The following is a 14,538-nucleotide window of genomic DNA, read 5'->3' on the forward strand; positions in this document are numbered from 1 at the left end:
CAGCAGTTTGTTCCCTTAAAAGTGGCCTGGAATAACCAGAAACACGGTGTATTTATAATTGTTCTCTCTTTGACCTTCAGTTTTGAATCTCCTAGTAAAATACAGATTTCTTTTGTTCAATCATTATGAATTAAAATGTGTTTATTGTAGTGGTATCAGGGTAATAAGTTATGGCATGCTCAGCAGGTTGGTGATTCTTTCTGCCTGAGTTCCTCACAAATGCAGTGTGAGGGAAGCATTTTTTACTAATCTTGAAACTAATGAAAAATATTTCTCTATTCCCTCTTTGAGGTGAGCTGTAAACTTGGAGAGATTACTCTCCAAATGCTGTTTCAGATTCATTCTTTTATGATGTAAATAATGCACAGCGCATACAGTCCTGTGTTTCTTCAGTATTTAGTGATGCCTTTGCTCCTGGGGCACTTTTATTCTAGTTCTAAAATTGACAGATAATGATCACTTAGAGCCTAGAGTGGTATTTATCATCTGAATACAGAAGTCCACTGCAGTAGCTACTGGCATGGAAATAATTTCTTTTTTGAAGTTTCAGCTATTTTCATGCTGTTCTTCCCATGCGATGGGAAAATGAATTGTGCTGTAGCTACAAAGAGGAATAAAACAGTAAACCAGTCAGCCAAGTTGCTTTGTGTGCAGTAGAAAATCACAAGAGTACAAGGTGATGTTTTTTGGCAATCTGTAGGCATCAACTGAGGTACAGGAGATATAAATTAAGATTTAGATGCAGTGGAAAGCAGAAAATTTTTTGTCTTAAATTAAGTATAAAAGCCTGCCAGTGAAATGTTCTCCAAGTGGAATTTAGCTCATGCAGAAAAAAGCAAAAGGCCTTATTTATGTGATAGGTCCTTAATGCCAGAGAAGTGGTCCTACAGGCTTTTGTGATTTTCTTGATGGGAACTTCTTTCAACTCAAGTGAACTACAAAAACAGAATTACAGACTGTATTAACTAGGAATGGGTGAATATCATGACAACAAAGCCCAATACTACAAGTCTAGCAATTAAGAAAAATGTTTCCATTGAAGGCTTTAAGTGTTTAACTGTGGAGGAATAGATTTTCAATTTGTCTTCCACTTAGTTTAAGACTAAGCTAAGTGCCTCTACAGAGAGAAGGATTGTGTCTACACTGGCAAGTTATGGACCCATGGGAGCATAGGAATGTATCTGTACAGAGGAGTATTTGATGCCCCACTCTTCTGGTTTATAGCTGTTATTTTCACTGCCTAATTTTCTGTCTACCTTTATAAGTAATGACATTTCTTTTCTCTGCACTAGGTTATACAGGTACAGCAAAAAAGCAATTACTGGAATTGGTAAAGGATATGAATTTTCCAGATTATGATTTAGCTGCTGATCTGCTTCATGTCCTCCTTGTGATTACTGGCAAAGTATCTTTGCAGTTCTCAAGTGAACTGCATTCCTTTTCTGCATTAATTGGTGTCCTGAAGCTATGAAAGCATTTTAAAAATTTTGCCTGGAAGTTTTTAATCAATATTTACTATCTAAAAGCACAGGAAATGATGTAATATTTATAAGATGTATTTGAGTTTAGGGATCAGAGATAATTCAGTCTCCCATGCATTCATTTGGAATGATTATGTAAGTCTATTTTGAGACTGTACCCAGAAACCACTGTGAAATGTTTCGATACCATTTCATTTGGAGCTGGACTAGGAGCAGTGAAGTGTTTTGCCCCCAGTGCATTGGCCAGTAGGTTACAGTGACTAAACTACTGATTTGAAAAAAAAACCCTGGAGTAGTATTTTGGAGATATGAATGGTTGTTTTATTTCAACTGGTTTTTTTAGAAATACTATTCCTAATTGCCATATCAGTCACTTTCTCAAGAGTTCAGTTCTGAAGTGTAATTTAGACTGATTTTTACATTCTTTTTCCTGGCAAATCTCCAGTAGAGTTGAGAAATTTATGAAGCTTCTTGTACCCCTAAGTTAATGTTTATTTTCAGAGAGAACTGTGCTTCATTCAAATGGTATCCATACAAACCACAAAATGGTTTGCAGGTAAGTGCAAAAGTATTCTTATGCTAAACACCTTGGAAGTTCACAAAAGCAGAGTGGGAAAACATTCCTATTGTACGCTCAGTTTCAAACAGTCCAAAGTTATCAGATAATTAAATTTTTAACCAGGCTGTGTACAGGAAAGGTGTATTTGGCCCCAACAAGGATTGTGGCTATAGAAAACCTGAGGTGCACTTCTGGAATCTTCTTGAAATAAACTCCCATTCCTTAAGCCTTTAGGTTTCATTCTGGTGTCACTTCTCATTTCCAGTATTTCGTGTCATGTAGGTTTACCCTGGTGTAAACCATCTCAAGGGAAAAGCTCCCCTCAATGTGACACTTCCTGGGCAGAAGGGAAGCTGGCAGCTTCCCTTCCTTTTGAGAAAACCAAACTCTGCTCTTTATGACGCTGGTGGAAACCCATCTCTGCTGGAGTTGCCCTAGAAATGCAGCTGTGCAAGTGAAAGTGTAGCTCTGTTAGTCTGGGCTTACCTGGTAAACTGTCCTGTCCTGAACCAGTGCTCAGAGGAGCAGAGTACTGCTGCTGGAATCTGAGACCTTGGAAGGCCATTGTGTAGGAGCAGGCTGATCTCAGGCTGGACCAAAGTCCACAGGGTTGGAACCACACCTAGAAACAGAAAATGAGCTCTTACTAAGTCATATTACTTGAAACTTTTAAATTCAGCAAGGTGATATCATATGTACCCTAAGTTTTGACCTTTCTCAAAACCGATGTTAGGGACACCTTTTCTTTCTTGAGGGACACCTTTCTTCAGTAGGTGTTAAAGAGTCAGTTTGAAATTGTGTTCTGTTGTCTTCTAAGAGGCTTAAATCGGCATCCCTGACAACCACTTAATTTTGCATTAATTATAAACTAATCTGTACTAATCTGTACTTGCTGTTCTATCCCTGATTAGAGCCAACTCATATAGTACTCATATGACCTCCACAGAGCTTCTAAGTAATTCAGGATGAAAGCAGCATTTTTTAATCAGCTGCTGGGTTTATCTTTCTAAAACACAGTTTCAGGTTAAGTAGGCTCAGGAAGAGCTATCCTGTTGCATGTGAAAAAAACACAATCTCTGAAAAGCTCTTTTCCTTCTCTTTAGTTTTCAAGTGGCAATTTTTGGTGGAAACTACAAGGTGCAAACAGGAAGCCATTCAGTCAGTAGCAACTCGTACGTACTGCTTTATTTTTTACTTATAACACATAAATATGGGGAAATGGGTGGTTAACTTATGCTTAGAGCAGAGAATTGTGTTCTTTGCTGTGGCTCATTTCCTGTTGTGAGGGCATCAAACCCTTGGGTTAAACATGCAGAGGAGAAGCTTTATGCAGTGTGACTTCAGCACTACCGAATGGCTTCATTCTGTGGCTTAGCACCTGGGGGACATAAGGAGTGAAAAATCATTCCTGGGTCACAGTTTGGCCAAAAATGCTCAGGGGAATAAATAATGCAGGACTGCCTGGAAACCTAGGCACAGTCTTGTGTCTCTTTTAAGCTCTCTGCCAAACCTCTCAGCACTAGCAGCATGACTGGATACTCTGTGTTCTCTCTAGCAGGAATGACTTTTTCCTGAGGCACCTGCAGTTAAAATATCTTTTTATGGCCTGTGACTCTGGTGAAGATTCAGACATCAGTAGCTTGAGCTGTTTAGATCAGTGCTTCAGGGTAGACAATTGTAAGAGCTTTTTCCTGGCTTTCTGGTTTATGACTTCAGCTAGTGGAACAGTTTGTCCCTCAGAGCTGAGCTTGTGAATTAATGCTGCAAGAAGCTTCTGACAGCTTTGTAGTGGGAGGAAGACTCTACAGTGTCTAACTGGTTGGCATCCTCTTCCAGGGTGTTTAAATTCAGATCAAATTTCAAGTAGCTGGACTAAATACACAGAATGTGAGAGCAGCAGTTGACCCACGTTTAGGTGTCTGATTCCAGAGTCTGAGATTGCTACGTTGGGCGCCATGCAAACACACCTGCACCAGCTCAGCAATACAGCAGCCTGAATTTCAGTGTTTCATTGCATCTTTCCTTGTCAGGCTTTCTGGGCTTACTTGGGAGGGCCCTGAACAGAATATCTCCCCCTTCTTCCCACCTGCACTGTTCTGCTACAACACTTGGACACTTCTGCCTTGTGCTTCAGCTATGTACAAAAAAAGGTTCTATGCAAATTTCCATCCTGCTCCAAGAATTATACCCAAGCACATTTATGATTCAAAGTTTTCTTTTGATGTAAGAGAAGCTAAAACACACAAGCTGCTTTAGCTGAGGTGGACACAGCATTTGACCAAATTTAGTTGGACATCCTGAAACCTCTTAAGCAAAATCATAATGCATATATTAGTTACTATCTTGATTATCTCCTATCTTGCGCTTTATGTATCCAGTGACACCTCTGTAAAGGTGTCCCACTCTGAAGTGGTTTGATCAGTACCACATTGCCTATAGATCACACTGAAGTGGTTTGATCAGTACCACAATGCCTACTGATCACAGCCTTTTAACTTCTCTATCCCCTTACACCCTCTCCATCCTGCCTAAGCAACTACATGTATTAACAGAAGCAGGGTAAAGACAGGAGGAAGTGCTGTACTTTTTAAATCCTTTTACATCTTTACCTTTTTATTCTAGAGCTGAAGCTAAAATGAAAAAAAAGGGGGAATTTATGGAACTTCCTAAGCCTGCTAAGTAGATCTTTTATTTATGCATCAAAAACTAGTGGAGCAAATATTATCTTGAAGCCTCTGATTGTCCTGTATGGGCTGTTATTTTCTAGTACATGGTATTTTGCCTCAAGCTGCAATTGCCACCCTCTGGAGAATCTCATCTTTCATTTTCATGAGTGAAGTGCACTTCTAGCTTTTGTGACTAATGGTGAAAAAAGTTAAGAGCCTTTCAATTGAAAAGTTCTACAAGCAAAGTGAAAATGTTCGTTTCTTTATAACACCATGTTTTAAATTCTGTCTTAAAGCAGAACCTGTATTTTTAATAAGTGGGGATTAAGTGTTGGCAACAATATGGTAGGACTGGATGGCAAGAAAAGCAGTTATCTCATCACACAATAGCAGTTGCAAAAGCTATTCAAGAAATATTTCAAATGTGCTTAAATGTATTATATATCACTTCACTGGAAACTGTATATTACACTCTGTCTCAAGCTACTGAGAGCTCTCCAGTGGTTTCTAGTGCTGCAGTCCTGAGGTTTGCTTTTTGTCAAATACTCTCAGAATAGTTCTGGATTCAGTCTTTATTCTGGCCAGCTGTGGGAGTTGTTGAAAAGTATAATTGTTTACATCATTTATCTCTGTAACAGTCACAAAGCATGTTCCTCAGGAAGGGTAAAAAGATGTAAAAGATGGCAGTTATTAAACAGTTGGGTCCCATTTGTGTGGGAAAATAGATGCTAGAGAAATATAATGTACTACTGGCATGGTAGCACTGGTACCAAAACATTTCGCAGCACAGTTGTTCTCCAGGTTTTTAAATCTAAATTTTATAAGTTAATACTTAAATTCCACTTCAGCTTTAGAGGATTGTCCATGGGACCAATGGAAATGGCCTGACCTTATGGAAGAGGCACTCCATCGTACCAGTAGGCTGGGCTGTGCACAGGCCTGAACGCAGGCACAGCTGGGGAAAACCTGTGCTGCACGTATTTTCTAGCTTGGATCCCTGAGATGCTCTGGTAAGGCAGACAAACAATGAGACTACTTGAAAAATAAGCATATTTGAAGTGTTCTTGTGTAGACTCCCACTCCTGAGAAACAAGCCTATTCCAGTCTGCCTAGAATGATTCCTCAAATCCAAGCAGAGTGCCAAAACTAATTTATAAATAAATATAATAAATATTATTTCATTATACTACAAAAGATATATTTTATACTAGAATAGGTAGCTGAAATGATTATTAATAATTGCGTAGAGTTTCTCTTGTCTTACTAACAAAAATAGTGTTTAATCTTCAAAACTACATATAAAGCTACTATAAAGGGTGTAAGGGGTGACCCCCATGGAATAACAAAATGATATTTTATTAGTTAAGTAATTGACATTCATGGTTATTACATTTCTCAGAGTTATTAAACATTCTCTTTGATTTGTCATTCAAGTTAAGTCTGCTGTGTTTCAATAACCTACTAAAAAATTTCAGTTTGAATCATTTTGGCCTCAAGCAACATTCAAGATCTTCCCATCTCTTGAGAGAGAATCTGTGTGTGTAGAACTCTGCTCATTCCCATTTGTTTTATCTCTATTTCTTTCAGTCTTCATCTGTTCCTTGTTTTTATCTATTAGATGAACTTCAATGGGCTTTAAACAGAGCTTTTCTTGTTTACCCTTGCAGGAATCTTCCAAGAATATTTCTGCACTGAAGCCTCTGCAATGACTTCACCTTACGTGGTTTCAAGTCAGCTCAGATGTATCAATAAAAGGTAAGGAGATTAATCTGCTTCCTTGTGCACTTAGAGATTTTCCTTTGCATGTCAGCACTTCATCTCAGTATGGCTCAGTGCAGCACCACTGGCTTCTGTCTAAGCCCCCAGCCCTGAGGACTGAGCTACTCCTCTGGGGTTTCAGCACAGAACCACCACGTTGAATTGCAGGAGCTGGGTGGATGCAGTGCTGGGCCTCAACAACCCATCAGGTGCTCAGGATCTCTGCTTTTCAGGGCACTGAAATGATGAAGTGCTTTACTAGTGGTCTGCTATAAAGGGTTCCTCTGCTTTTGCACGAATTAAAATCTAAAAATGTGCCATTGCAAAAGAAGCAGACTCTGTATGTTAAGCTCTACGTGCTTCCAACAACACAATCAGCTAAAACATAGAGTATTTTGTGTTCAGTCTCCTGAAAAATTCTGTGGAAAATTGGAATTCTGTAATACCTGTTATCTTAACTTTCAGCTCATAATAGCAATAAAAACCATGATAGGTGTTGTTTCCTGGGAATTCATTAGCAGTTGTGTCCCTTCAGTAAAATACAAAGGAGCTTCATTTCACTGTGACCATCAGACCTAAACAGCAGCTTGATGAGTTTATTATTTTCTTCTGCTACTCTGTATTTTCTGCCATGTGTTTTCAACAACAAGTTTCTCCTAAGGACTTTGAATTTCAATTGCAAATAAAAGATTGACAATGCTTTTCGATACATATGTTCTAACACCTATCAATGAGACATTATGCAGCCATTTCCCAGCAATAACAACATAATAAGAGCTTGGCAGGATTTTTTTTCTATCAGCAGGCTAGATTATTTTAAATCGATAAAAAGAGCCAGGTGGCTATTTATAAGGGCAAGATATGAATTGCAAGCATACGTTTCCAAGGCGATGTTGGCCAGTGGCTGCTCAAGCATAAATTGCTTCCTATTATGACTTTGGATAGGAGGTACATGGTCCTGCTCATCTCTATGGGAACACAAAGTGGCAGGACACCTCCAGCACTGCTCTTTGCACTGTTTCCAGTAAAAGAAGGCAATACTTGCTCCACTGTGACACACCTAATTGACACTGCAGTGAGTAATTTCGTCATGTTGTTGAACAAGGATTAGGAATCATGTCCCATCCTGTTATTTAGTATTCCCCTAAAAGGGCTACTTGGGGCAGAAGATGCAAGGAGGAATTAGAGTTGGTAATGTGGCCTGCAGGATACAAAGGTGAATTGATCTGAGGAAAAAACCAGGACTCCTCAATGCTTCTAGGAATACCATCTCTCTAAACTTTAGTTATTCTAGCTCTGAAATGGGTAAGAAACAGACTTGAAGACATTACAAGGTTGTGAATTTAGAATGAAATATTTCTGGTTTCTGTTTGTTTATAAAAGGACAAGACAGAAGCTGATTATAGAGTGGCTTAATTTTTACTAAACCTGGATAAAGAATATGGGAGGGAAGAAGGGGAAGAGTGCTTTTCCTGCCCAAAGAAAGGAAGAAGGCTGAGTCTCAAAATCTGTTTTTGTCAAAGCAAGAAATGCTTGATGATGCCTTTGTTTTAATATGCTCTGGTTGATTTTCTTTTTTTTTTTTTTTTCTAGGCATAGAAATAATGGTTCAGTCAAAATGACTTGTCTAACAACTTGCCTACCATTTTCACAAAACCCAAGAGGCCACTTAGCTGATGTCTGTAGCTTAAATCAATTATTTCAAGTATAGGAGAAAGAAGGAATGGAATACAATCTAAAAGCAAAGGCCAAGTAGTTCTGTTAACATCAGTTTAAGTTGTAGGATTTTTGGTAGGAGAGAACCATGCCTGGTTTTTTAAAGAAAGCTCTGAAAATCTGGTCATCTCTTTTCTTCACAGCATGGTTTGAATTGCTTCTCCTAGAATAGAAAATAGATTGATAGATTAAAAGGGGTGTGGGGTCTGCTTGAAGCCTTTCTTTTTTTTCATAAGCTTATGCTTTCTGTACTTTGCAAGAACAAGACTATGCAAGGGCTGTTCAGTTCAGTCTGGTGAAGCCTGCTTTTCAAAATCCAATACTCCAAGCTCTGTTCCCCATCTCTGCTGTCTTCCTTTTGGAAACTCAGGATCTATATTCATTATTCCTCCTTTTTCTCCATCCATCTGTGTACACTTAAACCTAGAAATCTCCTCCCTGGGATCCACTTCCCAAAAGAACAGTGCATTATTAAGCTGACAGCATTTGTCTGATGCCATGTTTTCTCATAAATATCAATAAGTCTCATCAGCAATTGCATTCTTTCTGTAAGATGCTTATCCTCAAGTTAAAGTCTAGGACACACATGCAGAATTTTCTCTCAGTATTAGCAGCATGGTAAAGTGCCACACTCGCTACATTTTTTCCTCCCATTCCTGCATCCGTGCACTGTAAATAAGCATACAAACTATTTTATCAGTGTTTCTTTCTTCTTTTCCAAAGGTGGGGGACTGTTGAACTTGACATATTCTTGTTTGGTTTTTTGTCAATAATTAAATTGCAGGTGGGAAGGAAGTAGCACTTCACCTACTGGATTTTTTCATGACCTAAGAGGTGACATATGTTTAGTGCCCTGTATTTCTGATGAGATTTTAAGCTGATGCCAATGAGCACTCTTAAAACTAATTATAGACACTTAACTCTGTATGATTTAAATCTCAGGAAATAGATACAGTGGAAATACTAGACAAATATAAAAAATGACTGTTGTTTTGAAAGAGGTAAACATGGAGAATTGACCACACCCGCTTACCACACAGATGCTGTGCCAAGGACACACACAGAGAGTCTCTATCAGGAACTCGCAGCACAGTGACACATTTAAGATTATGGTCTCACAAATTGCTAAAATAAACTAGCAAGGCTGTGCAGCACCATTTTATGTGAAAAAGCACGGTGCAACTTTATGCAGATCAGGATATGGTAAGTTATCATAATCGGTTAGTTATCAGCTCCCCTCAAAACAGCAAAATGTGTTTGCCTTGTGTTCTGAAAATGAGAGGCTTGAAGGCTGTATAAAATTAGTTCTGGTTTTGAAACCCCCTTGCCAGTTAGTTTTTTGAAGGTAGCATGCAGAGCTGCTATATAAAGAAGCAGTCTTTTTGGGTACATGACATCTTGAAAATCAGAGTCCTTTTTTCCCCCCCAAGTTCTCCTTTGCTGATAGTTGAGCAGGCCATTGCAGGGTTTGGGTTTAATTCACTGGCAGCACAGCATATTTCATATTATTATGGCTCTTCTTAATGATAGAAAGAGGTATGCAGTACCTGGGGTCCACTGAAACCATTGAAGTTCCCTGGCTGAGTTTTGTGGGTGTTTCCCAGCTAAAGGCCTTCAGCCATTACCACACAGGTTTACCTGCAAAATTGTGGATTCCCATCCATGTAGCTATTCTACAGGGATGCTAGGTTGCAGAAAAAATATTTACTTTCTTTCTTCATTGTTTGAGTATGTTTGTTTTCTCTCATTCTCTACTGCGTAACTAAGGAAAGTATATCTAATGACTAAGTAATCTCTCACATTGGATTATGCTTTAGACTTCTTATCAGATTCCATTGTGTAAGTAAAATCTGGCTCATGGGAGAACAACTGTTGTCAAATGTATCTTTCTTCAAAAGTTTTGGTAAAATAATTGATAAGGTTTTCCTAGATCATAAGCCATGTTTTGCTCATGCCACACTTTCCTGAATGGACAGAAATAACAGCTGGTGGGGCTTTGCTGATCTCCATGTTTAATGTTTTCAATTCTTTATTTAGTTGTTTTATAATATAAACTGTCTTAGGTGGAAGAAACAGAACAAATCTTCAGAGACCTATCACGTTCATGTATTAAAGTTGCTTGTATATTCAGTGATGCAGCAGAAACCCTTACAACTGTTGCAGAGTTGCCTAGAAATTGGATTGCTATGAGGTTGTGTCCTGGTAACATGCCCAAAGACTTGGGCACCTAGTAGTTTAACATATTGCTTCTCAAAATATGGATCCATTAAGTTCCATCTTATCCTGGAACTGAAGAAATTTCCTATGTACCCCAGAGGTCTGCTGCCATCCAGAAACAGAATTACCCTTGTCTTTCAGTGTGCTGAACTGTCTGGTATCTGTGCTATTCTGCAACAGGAATTGGAACAAAATATTTTATCTGTTGAGTACTGTCTAATCCACATCTTATGCACTCAACACCATTTTTTTTTGCACCTACCTCATCTGGACTACAGGGAGAAATAGTTTCCATTGGTGGGGTGAGAGGTTTTGTAAAATGAGTCACCTGCATTCAAAGCTCTGGTAGAGGAAGGACTTGAAGCTAGATTGTCTATAATGTAAATTTGTGAGTGTTAATTGATCATTTGCTGAAAAGGATGCCTGATATGTCTCAGTTTGCTATTTGTGGGGTGTTTTGAGCTGATGAACAGGCCATGCTGGGCACTTTTAACTACAGGACAAGGCTCAGAGTTGTGAATGGAAGTGGATTTAAGTGCCTACACTACTTCTAAGGGGAATCCTAAGTGTATCTTCTCCTTTGCTATTTTATCTTAGCTAGGTCAGCCAGTTGATATTAAACATCTCCCTAACTACTGAACAGGGAGCCTAAAGATGTTAGCTTGAAGCTGTGAATCCTGCTGGAATTATTCAGAAAGAATAACACTATAGTTAGGGATTACGACAAAACAGTTTTTGTAAAATGCAAATGAAAAATAGAAAACATCCTATCCTTAAGAGACCCCAGTATAAATTGACAGAATGCAAAAAAGCTGTAAAGCTGAGGTATTTCTTCTATCTCTTAGTTAAGGAATTGATGTGTTGGCTTGCTGAGGTTTATAAAACAAACCCCATCTAGGATCAAACACTCTAGAAGGCATCTGAACCAGAAGTTAAAAGACCCCGATATTTATTTCTGGGAAACCAGAGGAGCAAAACCTCTGGTTGCTTTTTTTTTCTTGAAAATTATATCCATTTGAGAATTTTGTGCATGTATGCAGATTTTTTCCAAGATCCATCTCTGACCAAGAGAGGATCAGCTGTACCCTACATGCAAGAGAGACCAGAAGCTCCTGGAAACACTGAGTATCCTAGCACATAGCCAGAAAATTATATTAAGGTAAGGTGAGTACATCAGATACAGAGAGGGGAGGTAAATTTTAGAATTCTGATTACTGGTTCAGACTATCTGGAAGGTACCAAGCTTCCCTAAGGTTTACCATGAGAGTATCTTTCCTTTTACAAGAGCCTCTGGTGGTCATCTGCCATTTTTTTGCTTTTGTAAAACCAGCAATTTTTAAAAGTGGCCTAGAATTGCCGAAAGTTACTTTACATTTTTTTATATATTTTGTGTCTACAGATGTGGGGTTATCTGTTAGTTCTAGGTTGTATTTTCTACAACTTTGGCTTTCTGATGAGAAAAAGAAATTTCTCAACCCTTAAAACTGAACTCAGTATTTGCATAACAAGTATGTGAGCAAAACTAAAAAAGCTCATTCGTGGCCTCAGTATGCAGTCTCCACTTCAGCCATATCGTTTAACAAACATGACACTATATAAAGGGGATTTGTGTGAACTGGTTTTTCATTGCACTTTGAAGCAGAAGGGTAAGTTGAATTTCCTTTTAATAAATCACAAGGAATTTCAGCTAGAAGGCAAACCCGTTCCTTTTCATTTCTGTGGTCATATTTACATTCTAAAATTAAATTTCCCTTTATTAGTAATTTTTTTACTTTGCTTATACTAGCAATTTTAGTAGATAAGGAGATGCCTGAAGGACACTAGATAGTAATGACTGATGAAGGTCATTAAAACTGGATTAAAACTGAAGAGCTGTGTTTTTTCCATTTTGCTATATAACTGATCAAGAGTCTGACTCTGCATCATAATCCAATTATGAGCTGGATGCAGTAGTCCATTCAAATGTAATTCCCTGAATGATCATCACCAGGCAAAGGGTACATGTTGTAATTGCATTTCCTTATCTCAAGGATGTAAGTATTCCTAGCCACCTAAGATAGGTTTCTGTTAGGGTCTTTAATAATCTGCTCTCTCTGAGTCACTGGCCAGCATTTTCAGAGGCATCTGCTGACCTTCAATAGAGAAAAGGATAAACAACTGGAGACGCTTCAGATTCAACAAACAAAGCTCAGCAGCACCTTTAACGCTGCACATGTGTTCTCAGGTGGATTTGATTTTACACTCTTTAAAGTGGAAATTCTAGACCATGTGGAATAGATACTGCTATTAATTACACAGATTCCATATGCTGCAAATTTATGATGTAATTGAATATTCTTATATTCAAGGGTACGTCCCATTGGATTGACTTTGATGAGACATTCCCCTAGAAAAACAAGCTGGTGTTGATGCAGATAAAGAATCATCTCAAAAGTCTTCTAAAACAAAGTCAATCTGGAAGAAATAAACAATGTTTTTTTCTTTTAAAAGCTCACCCCATTTAATGAATGGCACTAAACTTGTATTTTGATTCTGAGTGGCATATATACTTTGCAACAAATACCTTGTTATAGCTGATGAACCTAGGTGTTAATAATCTTACAGCATTCAAGCCAACCAAGTTTTTATTTTAAATTTTAAGTGGAGTTAGATTTAGAAAATACTATGTATAAATGCTGATTTTTTTTTTTTTTAAAGATGGAAATTTTTTAAGAGAGAGCAGTCCAGGATCCTCTCTAATTTGTGCCAATAGAAAATTGAAGTAATGGATATTGAGTTATTTGTTCTGTATGAGTCAACACATGAGAAATGGATACCCATTCTGGCATCTTAAACCTTTCTTTATATCTCCTGTTCGTTTAACTGAAGGATGTCAATAACTGGGTGTCTCCATGCCATAGTATTTCATAGTCCTTCAGGTTTAACAGCTGCACAGCACACCCACTTGCTCTGCTGTAAACCCACGATGTGTAGTTTTAAAGTGCTTTTTAGTCTTGCTATCTCAGCACTAAGATTATAACCCTACTTATTGTTTTAGCTGTAAGGATAAAATAAGATGAATAAGCTTATTACCAACCAGCAAAATTGCATTTTCTACAAGATTAACTCCGACATTTTCAAGCTTGTGGAATTTTGTTCAAAACAGGATAGGAATGTCAATTGAGCTATAAAGTTTTTCCCACGTGTAAAACAGTATCAGTTTATGCCAAATAAATGTGCTTAGATAGTGTTGTGCTTTGACAAGCTCCAAAACATTACAACTACCACTATAACAGATTTGCCTTTCAGGTTAATATCATCTGCATCATTGAGTAATTATAGTCCTTGCAGGCAACTAATGCCTTAAGTGTGATCAGTTACAGTTGAGCCTATCATTTCTCAAGGATTAATCCAACAAACAGTCAGTGACAGTGAAAGGGATAATTTATCTTCACTACTCCCCAACGTGTGGCTATCATCCTGGAATAAGCATATCAAGTTTTATCAGTCAAGAAAGAGTTTTGTGTATAAATTACACAATGGTTGCAAAATAAATCTGGGAAATCTCTTACATCCAAACTCTAGACTTTATTTAAACAAGGAAATAATGTAAATTTCAAGAAGGCATGAAGTGGGGGAGAGCGTGCAACTGTATAAATAATGCCAACAATTTCTTACAGAATCACTGCCTGACAAATGTGTGGGTTTTTTTCAGCTGGCCTGAGAAATCATGTTGTCTTACTCATCCTACATACTCATAGCACTGGCTGCTTTGTTAGTGACCTGCCATGCATTGAGTAAATGTCCAGGAATGTCTGGGCTGCCTGGTATCCCTGGAAGAGACGGGCTGAAAGGTAAGCCAACTTGCCTTTTTTGCAACAGATCCTTGTTACAAAGGCTGCATGACTAGAAACAGACAGCACAGAAGGACACGTGCTCTCAAGGGAGCAGCTGTGTTAAGCAGAGGGAGGAAAACACAACGGCGGAAATGGACAGTTTAATTTTTTTTTCTAAAAAAACAGTCTCCTCTCTCTTTGGGGGGAAGAGGGGAATTGAACAGGTTATCAACACACTAACATGTAAATATTATATATTTATATAAGTATAATTGGGTCTTTGTAGTGCTTTTCCATTGACTTACCAAGGGAATAGCTTGGGAATA

The 14,538-nt window shown here is 38.2% G+C and overlaps 1 protein-coding gene across 3 annotated transcripts in view; it reads left to right on the plus strand.

Moving 5' to 3' along the window:
• Positions 1 to 14,538, plus strand: part of SFTPD (surfactant protein D) — a 49,128-nt gene that overhangs the window by 32,505 nt on the left and 2,085 nt on the right. The window contains exons 10-12 of one of the 3 annotated variants that reach the window (XM_032116930.1): positions 1,983 to 2,037; positions 6,374 to 6,461; positions 14,092 to 14,230. In XM_032116930.1, coding sequence (XP_031972821.1) covers positions 14,107 to 14,230 — 124 coding nt within the window. In that variant the 5' untranslated portion in view covers positions 1,983 to 2,037; positions 6,374 to 6,461; positions 14,092 to 14,106. Of the gene's footprint in view, positions 1 to 1,982; positions 2,038 to 6,373; positions 6,462 to 7,452; positions 7,540 to 14,091; positions 14,231 to 14,538 lie in introns of those variants that run through there. The other 2 variants (XM_032116931.1, XM_032116932.1) reach the window with 2 other exon arrangements.

The sequence above is a fragment of the Corvus moneduloides genome, chromosome 8, assembly GCF_009650955.1.
Source record: "Corvus moneduloides isolate bCorMon1 chromosome 8, bCorMon1.pri, whole genome shotgun sequence".
Taxonomy (NCBI): domain Eukaryota; kingdom Metazoa; phylum Chordata; class Aves; order Passeriformes; family Corvidae; genus Corvus; species Corvus moneduloides.